The sequence below is a fragment of the Pseudonaja textilis genome, chromosome 5 (genome assembly GCF_049901715.1).
Source record: "Pseudonaja textilis isolate UNSWEBS1 chromosome 5, rPseTex1.2, whole genome shotgun sequence".
Taxonomy (NCBI): domain Eukaryota; kingdom Metazoa; phylum Chordata; class Lepidosauria; order Squamata; family Elapidae; genus Pseudonaja; species Pseudonaja textilis.
The window spans coordinates 60677255-60701914 of NC_141994.1; the positions used below are offsets into that span (position 1 = coordinate 60677255).

The 24660-nt window shown below is 42.6% G+C and overlaps 2 protein-coding genes across 2 annotated transcripts in view; one reads left to right on the forward strand and one right to left on the reverse strand.

Annotated features, from left to right (window-relative positions):
• The window catches only part of WNT5B (Wnt family member 5B), a 117732-nt gene that overhangs the window by 39018 nt on the left and 54054 nt on the right, over positions 1-24660 (forward strand). The window lies entirely within an intron of this gene.
• FBXL14 (F-box and leucine rich repeat protein 14) lies at positions 15160-23622 on the reverse strand. The gene has a single exon (XM_026718217.2). The coding sequence runs from the start codon at positions 20105-20107 to the stop codon at positions 18905-18907; it is 1203 nt and encodes a 400-aa protein (XP_026574002.1). The 5' UTR covers positions 20108-23622; the 3' UTR covers positions 15160-18904.

The following is a 24660-nucleotide window of genomic DNA, read 5'->3' on the forward strand; positions in this document are numbered from 1 at the left end:
CAATCTAGTTCAGTGATGGCTAACCTTTTCATCACTGGGTGCCAAAAGTGCATGCACATGCACTCACGCAGCGGTGGGATTCTACCAGTTCGCACCTATTCACTAGAACTGTTGTTAACATTCTAAGCAGTTCAGAGAACTGGTTGTTAGAAGAAATCTCCTTTTGTTTTTTTCCACTTTTCTGGCCTAATCCTGTAAGGAAGGCAGGAAGGAAACATTCTGGTGTTGCTTACAGAAACTGTCTCTCCGTAAACCCTATTACATTCTTAGCAGGACTGGACTTCCTGTCTCAGGAACATCTCTGAAGTTTTTTCCCCCTCCTTTTCTGTACTTTGCTTGTGTGGAGTGACCATTCCAAGTTACAGTGGCACTGAAAAAAGTGACCTATGACCATTTTTCACACTTACGACAGTTGCAGCATCCCCACAGTCACGAGAGGCCAGGCAAGGAGATGCATGCCTCGATGTGAGTGATATTGAGTTGGCCACGCCCAGCCAATAACATGACCTCCAAGCCATGCCCACCAACTTAGCCATGCCCACAGAACCGGTTGTTAAAAAAATTGAATCCCACCCCTGCACGCATGCACCCATAATGCAATATGTGCATGACCTCCCCCGCCCCCCCGCGTGCCTCTGCATGTGTGCATAAGCCCCCCACCCCACACACCTCTGCACATGTGAACACATCTTCCCCCGTGCATGCATGGCAGATACCCAACAATTAGCTAGCTGGGGGGGCACGCATGCATAGTGGGTCTGTTCTAGGCAATGGCTTGCGTGCTGGCAGAAATGGCTCTGTGTGCCATAGGTTCGCCATCACGGATCTAGTTCATAGGGCTATGCAGCACTTTGGATCAGAAGAGGTTGTGCATACAGTCCCAGTCTGTGACTCCTTAAAAGTTTCTCAGTCCCAGAAACTTTACAATATGGAATTCAACATCCAAAATTCTGGCTGTTCAGACTTAAGAGTCTGAATCTGAAGAAGCTTCTCCAGTTGAACCTGTGGAATGCTGTCTTTTGGAGCCACAAAGCCAAAAGTTATATGTGGCTGATCAAAACAGCTGATCATCTGGACAGTTGGAGCAATCAGATGATGATGGCATAAAGCCTCCCGGTTCCTGAACCCAACAAGTAGAAAAGAATGCAGAGCAGACATTCTGTGAGACTTTTTGTCAAGCGAAGGAATAAATCTCAAGTAGTGACACTGGCTGTAGCCTGATTTAAGATGCAACCATGATCGACGTTCCTTTTGCTGGAAACAACTTTCTGATATTTGGCTCTTTTGTGGTATTCCTTTGAATCCTGTTTCTGTAAGAAGCCTTCAATCTCTGGACTGGCTGACAATCCTGAACTGGCTCTCAGAATCTTGGAATGATTTTGGACTATTCCTCTGTGTGTTCTTGTTAACAGCAAATCATTTGGACAAGCGCCTGAGACTCTGCTTTGTTTGCATGCTTTGACTGTTATCATCTTTTGATTTTGAATGAACTGTGAATTAACATAGCAACTGTGTGTAGGTTGGTAGTTGAAACCAGAAGTAGGACAGGATTTTACCAGAACAGCAAGGGACAGCTACATAACCCTGAGAAAAGAATCAGCTTTCTTGCAGAGTTGAAGACTGCTCTTAATCACCTTTGGCCTCTGAACCAAAACTACTGCATAGTCTACTGGTTCACATACTGCTCAGAAACATTGTTTACCTAATCAGAATTTAACAATTGCACAATGTACTGTACTATCAAAACCAAACAGACAATTTCGTGTCTTATATATCACATTAAGTCTGTATATGTATAACGTTTTTACAGCAAATCATAACACACTGACATTAACTATATTTACAGGTGATAATGATGGGGTTTACTCAGTGTAGCAAACCTAAAACTGACCACATTTGGCTTAATACAGTGTGCTCCAGTGTGAGGTAATAGCCATCTCAAGGTTCTTGAACATATTTATCAGTCAATATTAAAACAGATGTTCTTTATGGTTAAGGGAGGCTGAAGCTGTTCAGAATAAATAGAGAGGATCTCATAGGTGAAAGAATTCAATCTCTAACTACTCTGAATTTTATTGGAACAAATTCTTTAATCCTATTTATAAATCTGGAAATACAGTGGTCTGTTTATGGAGAAAAACTGTCAGGGTTCTCCAAAGTAATTGGTATCAAACCCCAAGGGATAACGGGACTATCCAAGAGGTCATTAGGGTCCACCATAGTCAGCCAGATGTTCAGACTGGATTTGTCATTGTCAAGGACCAGGGATAGGCAGATGTTGATGCTTGAAGTTGTTAAGGGTATTGTCACATGGTGTTAAAAGTATTGTCGCAGGATGTAAACTGTTCTGAGTAAGGCTGCCTTTTGCAATTGACTCATGGTGAATTTGTCAGTACTGAGGGTATTCAAGTGGTGCTCCAATTGCTTTGGGATTGTATACCTATTACTATTAGTACTACCTTTGCTTATTACTATTTGTAGTTTTGTAGCAATATTTATTTATTTTCATATAATGTTTGGGTGTCAATGAACAATCTAACACTTCATGAAGGAGTTGAAAAGATAAAGAGTCTGGAGATCTCTGATCTGATCTATGTGCCCATTATGACTCAGACCAAGACTCCCAACCAATCAGGATGAAGAAAAAACCATTCTGGCACAGCAATAGGCTGCCCCAAATTTAAATCTGAAACCACTATAAAAGTCTGACTCACAGATGAACACTATACAGAAGCCTGATGATGGCAGATGAGATTCTGCTGAAACGTTGCTACAACTTTAAAAGCACAACTACAATGACGTGGGAAAATACCCAAACAAAGCTGAATGCCATACATGTAAGTACCCGCGAAAACTTAAGAAAACACACACACATACATACATACACACATACATACACGCATATACATACATACACACACGTGTGTATGTGTGTGTGTTGTAGCTTTCTCTCCTCCACTCTTCCCAGCCTAGTTACCAGACATATGGCAAAAGGACATGTCCTCCTTTCTCTACTCATGGCCTCCATCCAGCTGGCACAGCTTTAAAATCAAATATTGTCTGGCTTTCTCAGCATCTTGGGGACTTGAGGGAAAGGGTTTCACAACAGTAGTCATTCCAACTTTTGTGTATCCTGACCTTGTAAATTGCTCCTTTCTTTCCCTCCTCTGTAGATGGACTCAACAGCCTAGATTTATGTTATGTAATTCATCTTCTGATTCCAGCGAATTGGCTTCAATCCAGCATCTACAAATGTACGATTGCTATAGTCTGTAGATAACATGACTCATCATGCATTTCTTTGGTGAAATTTGAAAAGCAAGTCACCCTCAAATTCTATATTATTGCTAGCATATGTTCTTGAAAGTAAAGATTTGTTGGAAAAATATTGCAATGAAAAACCAATCTTTTTTATGCTGGAAAAAGTAATTTCATATACATGTAGGCCTAAGTACACATTGTATTTTTGCAGTTTTTCGCTGTAGTTGTTATCATAGGTAGTGTGTCCTCTTTTGCCCGTCCAGATATCTGGCAACCCTAACCCAGCTGCCATCTTCTTGCTGTGCACTCATCTGTTCTTTAATTTTTAATTTATTTATTTTTATCCTGTTTTCATTATTTTTACAAATAAGGTGGCGAGCATATTCAGTACACCTTCCTCCTCCTGTTTTCTTCACAACAGCCCTGTGAGGATGGCTAGGGCTGAGAGAGACTGGCTTTCTTGGCTAAGGTGGGGCTTGAACTCACAGTCTCCTACTTTGCTTCCTTCCTTTCTTCCCATCAACCCTTTCACCCTCCTGATCTCCCCAATCAGTTACATCATCTCAAAATTGCTGTGGTGTTTACACTGATAATTTGAGTAAAAAATAAATAAATTCAAATCCTTGTGGCCTCTCTGAAATTTTTGTCCCTTGGCCCAAGTTTAGGAAACCCTGGCATGGAAAGTTTCGTGACTGCAGTATTGAGGCTTGTTCAGCTAAGAAGGCCTTAATATGCAATGCTCAGTTGATTTTCATTTGTGAACTGATTTCTGATGTTAGCATATTATATGATTCCAGTTAATGTGGCCTATTAAAGTAATCAAAATAAGCTGTGAGTCAGTACAGTATATGAAATCAACCACCAAGAAGTGATTGATAACTGAGCATGTTGTGCAAATCCAATCAGAGATGCACCTTATTCAGCAAACCATAGTTTAGCATACAGTATGTATGATCCCCCTGCATCTGTAAGGAAGAAAGCAAGCAAATGGTAACATAGGAGTATAATGCAAAAAATGAAACCTTGCATATAGATAGTCCTCGTGTTACGACCATAATGACTTCTGCTTCATCACTGTCATAACTTGTGATAATTGATTATCATAGATTGGTTCACCTATACGACTGACTTGATTTTACAACAACCATGTTTGCTATGGGCTGGTTTTGCTGAAAACTGGAAATAAATGCTGGCTCTAGGCAAAACTGTTGTAAAAATACAGTCACATGACTGCAGGGGAGGCCCTGACCATCCAAACTTCAAATACAGATTGTAAGTATCCCCTTAACTTTGATCAGTCACTAAGCAACTGGTTATAAGTGGAGGACTACCTATAGTTGTAGTGGTAAATTGCAGTCTTTGCTTGATGGCATCTTGACACCATCGTTTTCACATCCCTGTGGTTTAGAATGAAGATCATATAGAAGCCCAGGCTGTCTGTGCCAGTGGCAGCAGATATCTCTTTTCAGTCAGCTCTGCAAATTGTTACACCTTAAGAGCTGAACTCAGACATGTGAAATTACATGGTGAAAAAAGTGTAAGGTTCTACATTTAGGCAAGAAAAATCAAATGTACAGATATAGTATAGGTGGTACTTGGCTCAATAGTAGTAACTGTGAGACAGATATTGGAGTGCTAGTGGACAACCATTTAAATATGAGCCAGCACTGCTGCACCTGCCAAAAAAGCTAACACAGTTCTAGGCTGCATAAAGAGAGAGAGATAGAATTAAGATAATGTGAAGTGTTAATACCACTTTATAATGCCTTGGCAAAGCCATACTTGGAATACTGCATCCAATATTGGTTCCCACAAAGTAAACACAGTGTTTAGACTCTAGAAGGAGTCCAGAAAAGAGCAACAAAGATGTTTAGGGGACTGGAGGCTAAAACATATGAAGAACAGGAATTTCAGTATCTCTAATCTAGTGAAAAGAAGGACTAGGAGTGAAATGATAGCAGTGTTCCAATATTTGAGGGGCTGTCACAAAGAAGAGAGGATCAACCTATCTTCCAAAGCGCCAAAAGTCAAGACAAGAAACAATGGATGGAAACTAATCAAGGAGAGAAGCAACCTAGAATTAAGGAGAAATTTCCTGACAGAACATTTAATCAGTGGAACAACTTGCCTCCAGAAGTTGTGGATGCTCCAACACTGGAAGTTTTAAAGAGATTGGACAGCCATTTGTCTGAAATGGTACAGGGTTGCCTGCCTTGAGCAGGGGGTTGGACTAGAAGACCCCTAAGGTCCATTCCAATTCTATTCCAATTCCAATTTCCTGGAGAAAGCTGCCTTCCACACAGCTGATGCTGATTTATTTACTGAAAGCCACCATCACCTGAAATGTGACTTTGCTTTGCAAACCAGAACGGTCTTTTTTGTTTAGTTTCTTTAAAAAAAAACGTGGTAGCTGTCTTACAGTTGTAGGATATAAACAACCAAGAACCGGGATTCCTTGGGCATCTGGATGGGCTCCCTGCGTGCTAAAGTCATCTGGACTTTTATTATTTCCAGCGACCTGAAACACATGAAATCGCAGAGTGAAAAGGAAGCGGGCCTTCGGCGGCCGCGCGCCCTACAGCCTTTCTGGAGAAGACGATCCGAATTGAACCGTCCCGTGTGTGTAAACACCTAGCCCCCGCGACCAACATGGCACAGCCCCCTCCACTCAAACTGGAAGGCAATGCTGCCCCCTGCCGTCCGAGTCAGGCCTCTGCAGTGGCGACTGCAGCCCAGAAAGCGCGCGAGAGGCGGGCTCCAGGCTCCTCCTCCTGCTCCACTCGCTTTTCGCTTCCGATCATGAGGCTCGGACAGAAAGCGAAGCGGGGCCCGTCTGTCTAACTGGGCTGCGCGGAGGCTGTTGTGGGGAAGGCGGTGGAGCGGTCTACGGCAGAATGACCTCAGCGAAGCCTCCTGCGCTTCTCTTTGATGTGTCAGACTGCAGAAATAACAATAGTTGGAAGGGATCCTAGAGGTCTTCTAGTCCAACCCCCCCCTCCTCCCCTCAATCTCTTTTGTGCTTCGTTCAGAGTGGATGCGGGGATGCAGCTTGGAATACCGTTGCTCCCACTGAACAAGTGGCAAAAATGTTCGACGTGGTTTTGTCTTGGGCCAAAGGGGCGACCCTAGAGATAATTAATTGTCCCGGGGCACAATTAAACCCCGTGCTCGGTCTTCCCCAATCTGGGGAACTTTAGCATCAGTGTGTGACAAAATAAATCAAGTTCATTATAAACTGATGGAACTTTTTGATACTTTACCTCCGTGAGGGTGAACAGTTCACTTTGGTATTGTTGTTACCCCTGCAAGACATTTATTTACCTTAACAATATGCTTGGAGGCTTATCTGAACCCATTTGAAAGCCATGGCATTGCCACACAGGACTTAGAATAATTTACAGAGATGGAAAGGGACCTTGGAGGTCTTCTAGTCCAACCCTTTGCTCAAGCAGGAGATTCTCAAAGACATTTCTAGAAGTGCAAACTTCTGGCACAAAGTGGAAGTTGCAATAGTGCAAGCAATTTAGAAGTAGGCTGCTGAAACAGTGTAGGTAGGACAGATATTGGGCTGTGACATACTGTGTAACACTTGGAAACAATATCTTTACTATAGAAATAATTTGAAACTTACGGCATAGTGGCAGCTAAATCATACAACTAGCTAGGCTAGGGTATAGAAATAGGCAGAAGAAAGAGATCCTTTTTCTTGTTTTTCAAAAATATTCTATAGTAAAGATAGATGTTAGACAAAACACCAATATTTTTCAACCTTGGCAACTTTTACGATATGTGGACATGCTGCCTGGGGAATTTTGAGAGTTAAAAGTTTGTATATCTTAAAGTTATTAATATTGAACACAGTCTTACACTATGGAAATAAAAGCTCTTGAATTTTACCTCTGATAATGCCATATGAGAGGCTGCATAGCCTTAAAACGTTAAAATGCTATCAACAGTCTTGAGATTAAAGTTAATTCATCAAATATATATATATATTTAGAGTATATTGGACTTCCCATAGAATGGATTTAAGGAATACGGACATTTATTTTGAAGATGCAAAAAAATTGAGAGCTAGCTGAGCCAAATGATATTTGTGGCCTTGTGAATTTTTGATGCTTTCCTCCAATAGTGTTTTAATGTACCTAACTAGATTCATGGGGAAATCCGTATATGTTAAAGATACTAATGTGTTTTTGAGTTATGTACCAAAATGTTATGTCTATAAGGAATTATATGGTACCAGGCATTGGAGGAGGGAGGAGGGAATGACAAAGGATTGCCTTTTTTATCTATTGTATCGAAGGCAATATTACCAATAAGTGAAATAATAAAGCAATATGGTCTTCTTTGGCATAGATTTTATGATATTTTACAATAATATGTTGGTAACATTAGATTTTTTTTTTGTATTTGATTACAACATACCACTTTAAGGTATTATTTTGTAAACCAACAGTTATGTTTAATTTATATGCTAGATCCTAAGAATCAGGTCATTGTAGACAAAAGAATACAGAAGGGATTGTGCATAAATCAATTCCTGAAATATGTTCCATTTAGTTTTCTGGAGACAGCCTAGGCAGTCAAAACAAGGCTTAGGATAAGTTTCAATATTTCAGATATCTGGAAATGAAGTGATTGGGTAACGGGAGTAGTTCCACACAAATACCCTGAACTTCCTTTTTGAATTAAATCAATAAGTACCATTTAAAAAATTAGAAATTTAACATTTCTTTTCCATTCATGTATGATGGACCAATCCTTCCCTTCATTGTTAGTGTTTGGTAATTTAGGGTTGGAAATAAAGTTACTTTCTCATCATGGTCACAGCTGAACGATTGCCGAACAAGGCAGTTGCTAAATAAGGAGCCCCTGTAGAGTATTCTAGAAGAGGTATGGTTGGCTGGTGGGTGATAGGAGCATTTCAATTAATTTTTTTTTTATTATATGCTCCATACGTATTTTTTAAATATCTTACTCTTTGGGACCGATTCTAGCAACAACCCTGATGCTCATCAGTGTTAGCAGAGACAAGGGGCACTATGAGAAGGCTCTGCTTGTTGGGAACCTGTGACTCTCTGTCTTCACCTCTGCCTTTGGAGAAAATGGAGATAAGGCACATGGCTACTTGGAATCATCATTAAGTGTAGTACCCGATGATTCTTGACTCTTGACGAATGTATATTTATGTATACTGAGAGCATTTGCACCAAGACAAATTCCTTGTGTGTCCAATCACACTTGGCCAACAAATGAATTCTATTCTATCATGGGCTTGGGTATACCTAACAAAAGTTGGAAGGGACCTTGGAAGTCTTCTAGTTCAAGCAGCAACAGGAGACCTATACGATTTTAGAGAAGTTTGCTCTACAATCTCTTCTTAAAAACTCCCAGTGTTGAAGTATTCACAACTTTTGAAGGCAACCTGTTCCACTGATTAATTGTTCTCACTGTCAGAACATTTCTCTTTAGTTCTAGGTTGGATTTCTCTTTGATAATTTTCGATCTATTCCTTTTTGTCTTGCCCTCAGGTATTTTGGAGAATAGATTGAGCCCTTCTTTGTGCTCACCCCTCAAATATTGGAAGACTGTTATCATTTCTCCCCAGCCCTCCACTCTGTTAGATTAAATATACCCAATACTTGCAACCATTCAACATATATTTTAGCCTCCAGCTGTTTGATAATCTTTGTTGATCTTCTCTGTACTGTTTCTAGAGTCTCAATATCTTTTTTTAGATATAGCGGTGACCCAAAAGTGAATGCAGTATTCCAAGTAAGATCTTACTAATACAGTATATAGTGATAAAAGTCACATATTACTTGCCAGATGGATTTTGGAATTGCTTACCTGCAGCAGGAGAAAAAGACACCTTGGGAAGTACTCTATAAAACCTTCAGCTCATTTTAGAAAATGGAGGGGAGGCAGGTACTCTACATCCTTCAATGATAATAACTCCAAGTGTACCAGGCGTTTTCCCAGAATGCTTTTGCTTTCTACAGTCCTACGTAAATGATTTCCAGCATCTTTCCTCCAAGAAGATTACTACGCCAAATCTTTGTCAGGGCCAGTTCCCCTGAAGGAAGTTATTGGCAGGTTTAATTACCAAAATAACTGGCATGGTCAACTCCACAAATAAAATAAATCATCTCAGCTCTACAAATAAAGTAAATCAATGCTAATTAATAGCGTTAATTGCACATATTAGTATTTAATGTGTAGCAAAACGCTCGCATTTTATACTAATATTCTTTCCAGCCCTTTGTTCCCACCCGGAACCATTGTTTTAGAATCTTCGACCCCATGTGGAAATGCTCAGTTGGTCAAAAGGTCAGTCTCTTTTAGGTCAAAAAGTGGGTGTTTCTGCATTTCTCCCGGAGTAGAATGATGGGGATGGAGGTTCCCATCTGTCTTGCTGACCGGCTGGCCTCTTGTACAGGCTAATTGTAGAAATAATAGAGAATGAAGAGAAGCCATTCTCCAAGTCTGGACTGCAGGGCCTGGAAATACTTCCTTTCCATTTATCATGGGAGGCCAGCTGATACTCCGTGCGCATGTGCAATTATAAGAGCCCCACCACAATTAGGCTCCAGCTTTTGAATGAGTGGCTCAGGGACGATAGCCATAAATCACTCAGCCCATTTCTCAGCTGTGTCCTTCCTGTCAGTATCTATTACTAGTGAGGGCCACCTGCTATCTTTCGTGGTCTTTGCCTTCTGTTGTTATCCTGCTTCCATGTCTGGCCTTCCTTTTAGCTGCTAGGAACACTAGTTTTAGGATCTGTATGGTGCCAGGCCTGTTTTTCTCTTCAACAGAGATGCCTTTATATTTTCTCTTATTTCACCCCTGTTTTTTGTTCTTTTCATATTTGGAATTATAATCCTTGGATGATAACAATACAGGTAGTCCTCGACATACAAACCATTTGTTTAGTGACCAGAGTTACAATGACACTGAAAGAAATGACTCATGACTGGTTTTCACACTTAACGACTGCCACAGTCGCACACTCAAATTTGGTTGCGTGGCAACCAGCATGTAATTTGCAGTGTTCCAGGGTCATGTGACCTTCCCAGACAGCTTTTAATAATCAAAGTCTATGAGGGAAGCCAGATTTACTTAATAACTCAGTGATTCACTTAACCAAGGCAGAAAAGCTGTAAAATTAGACATGACTTACTTAACAATCGCCTTGCATAAGGATGGAAATTCTGGTCCCAAGTGAAGGAGATCATGTATGTGTCATTTTCCTTCCATGTGGCCACCCAGAGAATGAGATCTGAAATATTAATCAAAAAATGGGGCCTGTTCTTTAGTTAGCAAAATATCACCTCTTAGATGGTGGCTCCTGTGAACGATTAGAGAGCATTTAGGGTCAGTTGCTGAGTTTGGGGTCGTATTTTTAGTATTCTGGGAGGGACTTGGCCCAAAGGCACCACTGTGTAGTAAATTAACTCTCGGATCACAATTATTGGCAGTTTTCAACTTGCAACCATTCATTTAGCGATTGTTCAAAGTTACAACTGAAAAAAATGATTTATGACTATATTTCACACGACCGTTGCAATATCCTCGTGGTCACATGATAAAAATTCAGACACTTGAAATCTGGCTCATATTTATGACGGTTAGATTGCCCCCAAATTAACTTTTGCGACTTTAAGCAAAATCAATGGGGGAAGCCAGATTTACCTAACAACTGTGTGACTAACTTAACAACTGCAATGATTCATTTAACAACTGCAGCAAGAAAGGTTGTAAAACGGGTCAAAGCTCATTTAACTATGTTGCTTAGCTACCAAAATTTCAGGCTCAGTTGTGGTTGTAAGTCAAGGACTTACCTGTACATCAAAATATTTAGCTTAGGAAAATGGAAACTAGAGTTGGGAGCATCTTTGATTAAACTAACTTCTAGAGTCCTCAAACATACGATGTGTCGTCTACATCCCCAATGAGGTTTATTCTGTTTTTAGGACAGGGGGTCATGAGTAAGATCTTGAAAATGCCTTCAATGCTTTCGTTGGAAAACAACAACAGTGCATCTCCGATTCATCTCTTTTAAGAAACTAGGCTTTCTACCAAGTCAGACTAATATTCCTCTGGATCAATATTGTCTCCACTCCATAAATAGCACTTTAGGGTTTCAGCCAGGAATCATTTTGTTTTGCTATTCTGACCAGGCACTGAACCTCAAACCTTTTGTATGTGAGGCACGTGTTTTCCCGCTGAGCTAGGGCTGGTCCTTTCAGCCCAGCCACCAACGGTAAAGATTCATATTGATACATGCTGATTTTAAGGCAACCATGCTTTCCTATTCTTACTCATCTCTGAGCGGGGGAGTAGAGAGGAACATAGAATTTGCTCTAGATTTGTGTGAAAATGTAACGCTAATTTTAGCTCGGTTTGCATTAGAGTCTGTTTTCAACAATTAGACTGGAGGAGGAGGAGGGGGAGGGGAAGAAGGAAAAAGAGGAATGGGGGAGGAAATTCATTAGCTGCTTTGCAAGAGGAATAGCATAGAAGTCTAACTTTCTGCCAGAAAAGCTGGACTCCGCTTCTGCCCTCTGTTCTCTCCCTTCCCTTCCTGACCCCCTTCTCTCCGATTCTCCATGCAGCTTTAAGGCAAGAGATTTTGACAGAAAGACTCTTAACTGGAAACTGAAGAAAAAGTATTATGCAATCCTGCCAGCAGGCTTGGCACACTGCCTGGAAGACATCCTTAGGGGTCTTCAAATCTAGCATCAGCTCTTCCAGTGGAGTTTATTGATTATCTTTTCTTCACAGACAGCAGCATGAAAGAGCAGCTGCCTATAGAAGTGGGCTTCACGGGAGGGAGAAGAAACAAAGATTTCACTTTGCTGGAACTAGGCCGCCTCTCTTCTTTGGCCCAGCAGATCTTGCAGAACACACTTCTTTGTAATGCTAGCGCTGAGGTGCAGAAGTTTCCATTTTCAATTCTTTGTATGCTTCCTCTCCCAGCTGCCCTCAGGTAGAGACAGACACATGCCACATTAACTCCTCAGTGCCAGTCTGGTTCTTTCCGAAATGTGCGTTAGGGTTAGGCTGCCTGTAAAATGACAGGCATGCAACATTTGTATAACCCAGGGTTTCCCAAAGTGGCTTTTTCAAAAGGCAACTGGACTTTCTTTGGTTTTCCTTCATCCAAGAAGCTTCTTCAGTTCTGACTGAAGGGTGGGGAATGGAAAGATTTATAATCCTTGCAGTCGTCTGATTGTTGGCACTATTTCTGGAAGTCGTTAAGGCCACTTGGAGCTTTATCTGTGCCCCCAGGGTCACCTAAACAGTTCAAATGGGTGTGGAACCTTCTTAGAACTGATGAAAGGACTTTGTTGTAAACAGGAAATAAGTGGTGTTGTATCTTTCTCCCTCTGTTGAGAAAGGACTGTTCAATCTTAAAGTAGATGGCCTCTTTGAGGTACTCTTTCAGCAGTTCCAAGAAGGTTCCAGGCCCATTTGTACAGTTCAGGTGACCCTGAGGGCACAGAAAAACCTCCAAGTGGCCTTAACGATTCCCAGAAAGAGTGCTAACGATCAGATGACTGCAAGGAATATAAATCCTTCCATGCTCCACCATTCAGTCAGAAATGAAGAAACTTCTTGGATGAGAAGTGAAATGTCATCAAGGAAAAACAAAGAAAGTCCAGTTGCCTTTTGAAAAAGTACCTTTCGGACAACCATGACCTGGATGACTGAGAATCTCCATTAACTCAGGGTTTTACAACCTTGGCTACTTTAAGAGACACGGACTTCAACTCCCAGAATTCCCCAGCTATGCTGGCTGTGGAATTCTGGGACTTGAAATCTATGCTTCTTAAAGTTTCCAATGTTGAGAAACCCTTGTATAACCAATAGGCCTCCTAACTTTAGTTGATTTTTAGACCACTTATTCTCATCGCAGCCGAGAAAGTGTTGGCTACCCAAATATTTCAACCGAGGATTTCTCAGCTTAGCAGCTACATCACACTGCCTCTTATCAGATTCAGTAATATCACACATTCTGGTGCTCAGGCCATCAGATCCAGAGCTACTTCTTTGTTTATTTCATTATTATACCTTGCATTTTCAAGGGGACATTTCAGTCCCAAGTAAATTGAGATTCTATGCAGCAATCTCCCATTTTTCAGCCCCATATCACAGCATTTCATTTTTAAAATGTCTGTGGGTGAGCACGCTTGTGTATGCAGCAAAGAATGGCTGGGGCATTTTGATTTTGCATGGAATGTGTAATAAAAGAACAATTCATAAGCTTGTAGGAGGGTGTAAGATGCAGAAAGGAACAACATGCACTGGATGGCACAACCTAGTAGCTGGCATTGTGTACAGAAACATCTGTGGAGTATCTGAGCTAGATCCTCCCAAGTCCAGGTGGGAGATTCCACAGAAAATTGGAGGATAACAGAGCTACTAAGATCCTGTGGGACTTCCTGATCGAGATGGAGAGGCAGGTATTGGCCAATCATCCAGACATCATTCTAGTAGACAAGGAGCAGAAGACAGCAGTCATGATAGTATGAGAAACTGGGGAAACACCAGGGTCTGAAAGATGAACTAGAGAAGATGTGGAAAATAAAAGCCAAGTGGTCCTAGGGATGTAGGAACATTTGAAGCTGTGACTCTTTAAGCTGGGAGAGTGGCTCCAACAGATCAGAGCTCTCTGTCCAGAAGGGACGTGGTTTTGCACGCTGCCTGCATCCTGTGCATGAGGCTTCACTTGATTGTGTGGCCTGGTTTCTGACATGCCACAAACCCAGGGCTGGTCCACGAACTGGGGGTTGAGAATCCCTGTTCTAGGTGGTCATTAAAGACAGTCCCAGGTAGAACCCTCTTTGGAAAGGCATTTGGACCATAATACCATCTTGGTTGGGTTTATACTTTTGTTATATATTTTATTGTATTTTAATTATATTGTGGATGCTTGGTGTATTTTTATCTTGGTGAGCTGTGAAGGGTAGTTTGGGACTGCAGCAGTCTATAAATGTGATTAATAAACTGGTTAATTTAACATTGGTCTGAGAAGTGAACCCAAGCCACAGTTGACTTAAGTTTGCTTGTGCTAATTCATGATTGTAGTTTATAATGGCTGGTACACGTGACACACTGAGCTACAAAACAACTAAGCAACCATACTATCGCTAGAAGTACAACATTTGAAGTTACAAAAAAATTTTTTGGGGGGGCGTGTTTAAAAAAACATTGTTCAGGTTATAACTGCTGGTGCCAACAATGAGTGTTTCACAGAATGAATGGGGCATGGAACTGTTTCATGAAACGTGCAGTATGTATATTTACTCCCCACAACTTCCTAGCTTGTCGAGTCCAAATCACTTTTTAAGATTCAGTACAATTTATTTTAAAATATAACCGATCTGCCAAGTTAAACATACTTTATACAAAAGCCTGAACTGTTTCTGTTGACTTTAAAAAAAACCCTGAGTCCTGCATTGTCTACCATTGACAGACTGTGGCTAAGGTCAAGCCTTCTTATTTTAATAGGCTTCATATTTTCTTCAGCCACAGATGTATTATAAATTTAAAAACTCCCACCCAGAGGCCAAGGGGGTGGGATAGAAGCAGCCTTTGCACTTCCCTCCAAGTAAAAGAAGATGGATGTAGTGTCAGGCTCAATTAGATCCAATTGTGCTGGCTTTTGCCAATGAGAACAATGCAGCTTTTGTGACCAGCTCCCAACAGAGAGCATGGAAGGTTTTAAATAAAAGCAGCAGTCTACGCCAGCCTTCCTCAACCTGGCACCCTCTATGTTGGGACTTCAACTCCCATAATCCCTATCCACCTACACCACCCTGACATCTTTTTTTGTTGTTGTTGTTAAAGTTGAAGCACAACTTCTGCATTTGGGAAGATACAAGATTGGAGAAGATTGGAAAAGTTCTCATTTTCTTTTCAGGCAATAACAGAATTTCTGGACAAATATTTCCTCTTCCCATTTCCTTTGTCTTCTTTTAAAGATGAAAAATGGTTGTCTACTTTTTTTTTCTAATATTGAAACACTGGAAGTTCAGGTATTATGGGGACACTGCCATTGAGGGTTATGCTGGAGAAGTACTGGCTTCCCCCAACACACACCTGTGACACAGACTTACCTGGAGCGAGGAGTTAGGGAAGACGTGGGCTTTGGAGAACTGCTTCAATGCACCACAGACAGCCCTTGAAATGCAAATATACAGGAACTCCAGGCCCTCCCCCTCACCCAGCGGAAAAGCGGCTTAAGAGACAGCCAGGCCTGGAGAGGAATGTTAAAAAAAAAAAGGAAAATAGCCACCCCTCCTCTCTTCCATAGGGACCCTCTCACAGCACGATTCAGTCTGCATGACTGAACAAGCAAGCAAGCAAGCAAGCAAGGACAGCTCCTTTTTTTAACTTTACTGAACAATGGATTTGCCTCTTTCCACCATTTCAAATTCTCTACCCTCCCCGCCATCTCTAGTTTATTAATAAAGGGGAGAGAAAACGCTCCGTGGGAGGGGAGTTAGCATTTTGTATATTATACTCTAGAAGGCTTCACCTTCCTCCCAAGTTGTTTAAAAACCTTCAGTGGAGAAGTAAAGAAAAGACTGCTATCAAGAGGAAAAGTCAGAGATGAGTACGAAGGGACCGCCCCAATCCAATTTAGCCTATTTTAACATCCAAATTTGGCATTTATTTTTCTTTGAAAGCCTGGCTTACAAATATTTCAACCATCCCCCAGTTTCTTCAAATTCACTCAACTTATTGTGTAACAAACTAAAAGGAAAAAAATACATATTGTTCTTAGTAACGGAGACAGTGCGTTTCATTGTTATGCTAGGAGGCATTTGCCCAACAGTGCACTAAAAACTATTAGCCGCAGGTACAAACTTATGTACAGGTAGGATAATCTAGAAGTTCTAAAGATCCTTTCAAACCAAACCATTTGCTGAACAGTGAATTTTTGAAGTCCTAACTTCTAATTTGTAAGTTACTTAACCTTTTATGCTCAAAGGACAAAAGCGTTCCAGTGGCTTTGATTCACTAGACCAAATTGCTCATTAACCAAGGGAAGGAGGGGAACCACAACTCTCCTCACAGCTTAGGATATTCCTACCTTTTAAAGGACAAAGACACACATGCAACATTTTTTTTAAAAAACATACTTCATATTTCCTTTTTTATTATATAAATATCAGTTTAGCCTTTTACTGTAAGAATATAAAATGTTTTAAGAGGATCTTTAATTTTATACAAATTCATAAACAGTACATTTATTCCATGATGGGGGGCTGTAGTTTCTGGGCTTATCCAAATTTCACATTTCCTAGAACTGTGGAGAACTGGAAGAATCTACACTGGGCCCTTCCTCCCCCATCAATTTTGCTTTCTTCAAAGTTGTCTTGATCCTCCTTTAAAGACAAGCATCAAGAAGTGGCTTTTATTTTAAAGGCAGAATAGTCAGTCTGTTCTGCTTGCTCCTTTTTGGGCACTTCCTTACTGGAAGCTACCTACTTTGATCTAAGTAATTTGAGAAGGGAAGGCATGAGTTTGCATATATTGAAAGAAACAAGAGTTCCTACTTTCACATTTCTTCCATCATTGCCCAATCGCTAATTTGGACATCCCCGTGTTTCCATGTCTTTGTGCTATAAGAGTGAGAACACAAAAAGCACTGGTGGGTTTCCAAAACTAGTCAAAAAGGAAGAGGCATTAAGTTTATACGTGACAAACAGGGACAAAAATTCCTAGTCACTTTTCCTTCTCCTCTTCCTATTTCCCCCCTCCAAATCATAAACCCCAGGGGAAATCTTACCAGTCTAGGCACAACGTATTTCAGTTTCAACTTTCTCATAAACATTCCAAGGTTGAGGGAAGGAGAAAAAAACAATAATCCAAACCCGAGGTAGCCAAATGTTTATATAGCAATAGTATACTTGAGTTAAAATTCACAAGGGTAGCCACTTCAGCTGTCTTTTCAAACTTATTCCATGGATGAAGAGGATAAGAGAACAAATAAAACAGCTAAGGTATAAAGGGCGGGCAGGCGGGAGGGGAAGGTTGTAGAATGCATTTTGTTGCATCTCTGGTGATGATTAATTCCATCACCCTGCCTCCAATCCTCCCAAAAATGAAACTCTGGCTGTTATTTTTTTTTTTTAAAAGATGTTTTCCCAAAAGATGAAATAAGTAGGAGGAGGGAAGCCACGGAAACATAAAAAGTAAAAAAAGATGATTCAACTTTGCAATGGTTCCAGCAGCAAAGGAAAGATAGTGATGATGTGGGTTGGATACAGCATAAAAATGAGTTGCTGGGGAAAATGTGGTGGCCCTCTAAGCAACAATGAGCAAAGGGAACACATGCTCCGGTTGACACTCCAACTAATGGCATTTCAAAAAAGCCTCTCTCCTCAGTAAAAGGCTTCAATGTTTCTAATCTCAAATTGGGGAAAAGGAGAAGGAGGGGGACGGACAAGGGTTCTAGGGTTTAGGAGAGGTAGAACAATAGGGAAAACTTGTCCTTTTCAGACAGGAAATTTTCTGCCAATCAATTCAGCTAGAAAGGCCAATGGCTTGAGTGGGTATAAGGCAATGCCCAAGTCAATTTGATATCTACAGGTTGCCTAAATTATTAAGAAAAAGATGGCAGACTACAAAAAGCATGGTCAGGGTTGATGGACAAGCATAGGCGAAAGGGACTAGAAAAAGTTGAGACTATTTGCCCGATAAAAGGCAGGTTCTCATGAAATTAGAAAGGGAGTAGGGTAGGATTCTTTTATCCCTAGTGCAGAAGTGAAATCAGATTGGGGTAAAGGGGTGCGTCCGTCCCCAGTGCATAAACGTCTGAGAAGCTGCATTTCCGATTTCAAAAATGGTAACTGTATCCACCCACACGGAAGGCTGCTAGAGTGCAGCTGTCTCCCTCTAATGCAGAGGAAGGAATTAGAAAAAGAAGTACAGGTAGTCCTCAATTTATGACCAGTTGCTTAGAGACTGTTTGAAGTTCTGGCTGCCACCCCCAAGGGCATGTTCTGGTACTGAGTCATGTGATGATACTCAGCTCAGCAACTGGCCACATTTGTGGTGGATTTGCAAGGGCCCACAGTCACGTGACCCTATTTTATGGATTTTGCTGAAAACCGGCATTCGCTTCCAATTTCCGGGAAAACTGAACCCACAGAAGACCGCTGACTTGCCTAATGACAACACATTCCTGTAACCACTTCAAAAAAGGTTTTCAAATCAGGGGATCCACTATATAACCATCATGGAGTTATGACAACGATGGGCAGGCTCCATTATGGTCCTAAATTGAGAACTACCTGTATGTTCCCCCTTTCTCTCACCTCCATTGTGCGGGCACAGAGGCAGGCAAATAGCCAAGATAGCAATAGCAATAGCACTTAGACTTATATACCACTTCACAGTGCTTTTACAGCCCTCTCTAAGCGGTTTACAGAGTCAGCATATTACCCCCAACAATCTGGCTCCTCAGTTTACCAACCTCAGAAGGATGGAAGACTGAAAGATGCTTTCCCTCCCGCAAACCCCTCTTGGGAGGGCCACCGCCTCCCCCACCTCCACTTTCCTCTACTGCAGCAGTCAGTTGGTGAATCCTTCCGGCGGGATGGGGCTCTCCAGGTGTCCCCTCGTCTCACCTTACTTTTTCACTCTCAGTCATTTGCCAGAGTCCCAGATTGAGCACCTTGAGGCAGGGCAATTGAGTGATACGCTCCAGGCCTCTTTTAGTGATGCGGGTACAGCCATAAAGGTCAATGCCCGTGAGCTGACTAAGGTGCTCAGCGATAAGCTCCAGGCCTTTGTCAGTGATGCGGACGCACTGGCCAATGTTGAGGGTGCGCAGTCCATGCATCTGGCGCACCATGCGGTTGATGCCCTCGTCGCTGATGTGGCAAGAGCAAAGGGAGAGAGAGCGCAAGCCATCCAGGCCCTGTGCAATGTAGGCCAAGCTTTGGTCTCCGACTTTGTCACAAAAGGAGACGTCCAAGCCTGAAAGGCGCAAGCTGCCCATGGCCAGGTGCATGATACCTGTGTCGCTAATGTTGTCACAGGAGCGTAGGTTCAACGTGCGCAAGCTGCTCATGTGTGACAGGTGCAGCAGCCCCGCATCTGAGATCCCCCCGCAAAAGCTGAGGTTGAGTTGGCGCAGGCGTGTGAGACCCCTGGCCAGATGCTTGAGGGAGAGGTCGCTGAGCTTCTGGCAGTCCTGCAGCGTCAGCTGTTCCAGCCCCAGGCACCCCTCGGCTGCGCTCCGGGTCATGCCAGCCAAGTGCCCGATGCCCACATCGGACAGGTGGCGGCAGGATCGCAGATTGAGGCTCTTGAGGCGTTGGAGGCCCCAGGCGATGAGCAGGAGGCCCGTGTTGGTGATGTTGCTGCAGCCGCCCAGCTCCAGCACCTCCAGGCCTTTGAGGTACTGGGCGATGCGGCCCAAACTGCTGTCGGTGATCTGCTTGCAGAGGCTGAGGTTCAGCGCGCGCAGGGAGCCGATCTCGGCCACGAAGGCGTGGCCCAGCCCGTTGTCGGTGAGGTTGTAGCAGCCGCTCAGGTTGAGGCTCTCGATCTCCGCCATGCCCTGGATCACGTAGCTCAGGCTGCGCCGCAGCGACAGGATCTGCACCCGGCGGATGCCCCGCGCGGCCAGGCTGGGGAAAAGGGACGGGTTGGCGCGGCGCAGGTGCAGCTTCGCCTCCACGCCCCGCCAGACCGAGCGGTGGTAGGCGGCGTCCCGCCAGGCCGTGCACACCTGCGCCACCCGGCCCTTGTCGCGCACCTCCAGGTAGCCGAAGATCATGGCCAGCAGCTCCGGGAACAGGCACGAGACGTGCGTCTCCATCGCCCGGGCCCGGATCGCCTCCGCCGCGCGGCGCCTCGGGCCCGGCGTCCTTGCGCCGCTCGACCCAGCCTCGGCGCGCTCGCCCTCCGGCCCTCGCCCGGGCCCGGCCTTCACATCGCCGCCGCCAGGGCGGGCTCGGCCGAAGAAAAGTCCGTCGGGCCTCGGCCGCGCCGCCGCCCTCGCGCCGCCGCCTCCTCCTCCTCCTCTAGCCGCGCCACGCCAGGCAGGCCGCGCAGCCGCCTCGATCCCGGCCTCGGGCGGCCCCACGCCGCATCGTGCTCAGCCCCGCGGGCGACTCCGTCCTCGGAGCTCTGCTGCCGCCTTTTCCCTCCTCCTTTGTCTCCCAGCCGGGGCGGGCGAGACGAGGACGGCCCGCCGCCGAGTTGCGACTCTTGCCGCCGCTGCCTCCGTTCCCGGGATCCGCCTCTCGCTCTCTTCCTCCGGTCGGCAGGTTCCGACTCGCTCGCTGCCTGCCGGGCCCCGGCGCCGCGTTCGAGCCGGGGGGGGGGGAGAAGGAGGAGGAGGCTGGGCTGGGCCTGGTTGGGCTGCACCACACCTCCCTGCGCCGCCTGCGCAATGGTACGATCCGGAACACTCCGAGCCGTCGCCTTGACAACAGCGCCCCCTTTCTCTCCCCTCCTCCCCCTTTCGGCTGCCCGGAAGGATTAACCCTTGCGACGCTCACGCAAAGCCCCGAGGGGACGGATTCCTGCGCGGGACGCATGGCAGGAAGGCTACAGTTCCCGTCTCCGCGGTTGGCCAGGGGTTGTTATCCCGCCCGATCTCCAGACGTGTTTTAACTGTCCCCCTAACGCGCCGTGACGTGTCAGGTTAGGTAGGACGAGAAGCATCGGCGTTGCTAAGGAGATTTCCAAGGAAGGAAGGTGCCAAAAGCACACCGGGAAGGAGGGGGATCTGAGCCCCCCATTCCTTCCCTCCCCCTCCCCGGCAAAAGTCCTCAGTGGATGACTTTGCCTGGTGGAGAGAAATTATTTTTAGTCGGGCTAAAAAGAGTCTGTCGACAACCGATGGTGCTGGATTAATTTAATTCTTGATGAATTCAAACTGACGCTGGACAGTTGCATTTGAGGTGAAGGCATTTGTCAAGGGATATAAACCAACAAGCTCAGCAACTTTTCAGATTGTGGACTCCCAACTCCCAGGGGAAATGTGGGAGGTGAAGTCCGCGCATCTTAAAAAGTTGCCAAGTTTGAAAAACAAGAGTAAAAAAAGGCTGTTCACTTTGAAACAGACAAAACTTTACAAAAGCAGCTGAAGAGAAACGGCAAGGAGCACGGGCTGAGTTTTCATGAAATGAACCAAAATGTGGGGTTTCGAAAATGGAGGCGGTAGTGAGAATGGTTAGAAATAAAATGCGAACGCAGGGCGGGTGCAAGCAAAGGCAATGTGGGTGGCTGTTTGGATGCAAGGTTGTTTTTGAAAATTAATTGGCTTTGGGACATAGATAGATGTAGCCAGTGGCTGCACAAATTGGCCACAGGGGGAGATGGAGTCCAACACGTTTCTGTTGCTAAAGACTGTCCTGATTATTGATTTTTGTACACTCTTAATATAATGTTTCTGGGCAGTTGGCTGAGGAATTCTGGGAGACCAAGTCCAAACATCCTAAGGTTGCCAAAGTTGAGAAATATCATTCTAGAAACAAACTCCTATACACTTCAGTCACCCTGAGAAGGTTTAGGAGCAGATGAGTGGGCCAAATTTACATTAGTTGTCAAATCCATTTATTTGGGGTATGGTGGTGAATGAAGATGTTATTGTCCTCTACCCCGTGAAAATTTGACAGACTGCCCTACACCACTTTCCAAGTTTGATATCCCTTGATAGCTGAAATTGGACAAAGGTCTGTTGCTGAAAGTAATTTCAGATATATGCTTCCATGATTAGGTGATACTGAAAGCAAAATATTAATAATGCTAGCTATTCTCCATCGTTTCAAGAAAAAAAGGGGTGGCATAGGAATTGTTTTATCCTGCTACTTTCTTATAAAGTATTAGAAAATGTATTAGGAAACTATAACCCTGATGGCGCAGTGGTTGGAATACAGTATTGCAGGCTAACTCTGCTCATAGTCAGGAATTCGATCCTGACAGGCTCAAAGTTGACTCAGCCTCTCATCCTTCTAAGGTTGGTAAAATGAGGACCTAGATTGTTGGGGACAATATGTTGACATTGTAAACCACTCAGAGTGCTGTAAAGCACTATCAAGTACAGTAAAATATAAGTCCTATTGCTATAACAAAATATATCTTTTCATTTTCTCAAAGAAAATGTTTTTCAAAGGAAAACAAAGAGCCCAATCAGACAGCTTGCTACTTCTATCTCCAAAATATCCTTGTTCTAAACCTGTTCACATCATGTTTCCCATTCTTTATTAAATGCCATTGCCTGACATTGCACAACCCAAATAATCAGAGGTGGTATTCAGCAGGTTCTGACTAGTTCTGGAGAACCAGTAGTGGAAATTTTGAGTAGTTTGGAGAACTGGCAAATACCACCTCTGACTGGAGATTTTACAGTATCCTTCCCCTGCCAGGCCCACCAAGCCACACCCACAGAACCCGTAGTAAATTTTTTTGAATCCCACTACTGCAAATAATGCTATCTAAAATCACACAACTTATAACCTCAAATAAGCAAGCCACATATATACTGTAATGCCATTATCTTTTTCAGCTATGGAGTGCTGTAGAGAGAAACATCATTAAGTTATGACATGTTTCTTTTCACACAATACTTTTCCTAAATCATAGTTTACTGAATAAAGCACTAAGTTGTAAGTGATGATGATTATGCTATCCATTCAGCTGTGTCTTGAATCTTGGCAATTCTATGGGCCAGTTCTCTCCATATCTTCTGATATGGAAGCAATGATTCATAAACAAGAGTTTTGTTCATGCAACAGACTTAAACCAAAACAATCCATATTATGGTTCAGTCAGTGGTGCATGAATCCAAACACTAAGGACAACTCAGAAGTCCTAGTACTTTTGAAGAGTTTTATTAGTTGATTTGTTCCAACACAACTGCACACCAGAACTTATGCTTTCTTTACCTGGTGACTTGTCTACTAAAATAATGCATATACCTACTATTTCCTCATTTTATTTTCAGATATTTTAACTTTTATTAAACATGCTTTGATTATCCTCTTTCCTTTTTGCCAACACTCTTTCTTTGTATGGCTGTAGGTATATAAATTATAACACACTGTAGGTATTTTAATACTAAATAATTAGCTTAAGATTGAAACTATTATCGTGTAATATAAGCTGCAGTGCTTTTTCTCCTTTATATGCTTAATTTTGTATAAGAAGCTAAATAATTTATGCTTGAAATATTGACATCCTAAATCATAATTAATATTCATTTACATTTCTCCATTTTCAACATCTTAATCTTTTTAAGAAATATGTTAATTTTTATTAATTTTATATTATATATTGCACTGAAATAAAATTATCAAGACTTATAACTATATAATAAAAGGGAAAAACAATGCATTTGCTTAATCGTATCAATATCTATAGTATATATATCTATATCTCCGTATCTATCAGTCTATCTATCTAGACACATACACACATACAACTGACACTGGATGGTTTACAATAGCATATAATACATGTGCTATATTTTTCAAAGATATGTTAAGCATTTGTGTGAACATAATCTGTATGTACAGATCATTTTTTGTTTCTGCATCATAAGAAACATGAGAGAAATTCTCCAGTTTGTCAAAAACCAGACTATAATGTAGGCAGTTATTAGGTTTTACAAGCTGAAATCACATATTGCGCTAAGCCACACTCTTCTTTGTTTGGGTTTGACTTATGGCTTTTGTGGATTCAGCCATTACACTTCATAAAATATGGTTATGTCTTCATATAACAAGCAGTATGAATAAATCATAAATATTTTTGGAATCACAATGTGGTGTTTTAAATATTAGCTAATGAATGAAAAAGCCCTATGAAAATTGATTAGTGAAGTTTGGTCTTTGAACAAGAAGGCCTCAGAAAATAGATGAAATCCATATAAAAATTTTGCATAATTGTTTTTAGTGAATCTTTCCACTCATTTCTTTCTTGGGAAGGAATTCAATATTCAACTTCTTTAAATGATTTAAATCTTAATTGTATTAGCAATCTTCTCTAGTATTTTCATTTTAGCAAATCTTTCTGTTTGTAAACAAGGCTGGATGGGACCTCAGGTCTTCTATGTAGTCCAATCCTTTGCCCAAGTCAGGAGTCCTTATAAAAATCTGGAGAAATGCCTGTGAAATATTTGATGGTGCACCCACAAGAAGCAAGCTGTTCCAACTGATCGATCATTCTTATTGTCAGAAATTTCCTCCTTATTTCCAGGTTGGATGTCAATCTTCCACCCATTGCTTCTTGTCTTGCCCTCTTCCTTTTCCTATTGCTTATATATGTAGCCAGAAGGATTGGACCACCATCATAGCCAATCACATTGATTCTCATTAGAGTTAAACCAGTGCACTAAGAATTTTTTTAAAAAAAGAAAAGGGA

What these genes read in the sequence shown, in the direction of transcription:
- FBXL14 (XM_026718217.2), bottom strand. Translation starts at nt 20,107, where the DNA reads ATGGAGACGCACGTCTCGTGCCTGTTCCCGGAGCTGCTGGCCATGATC.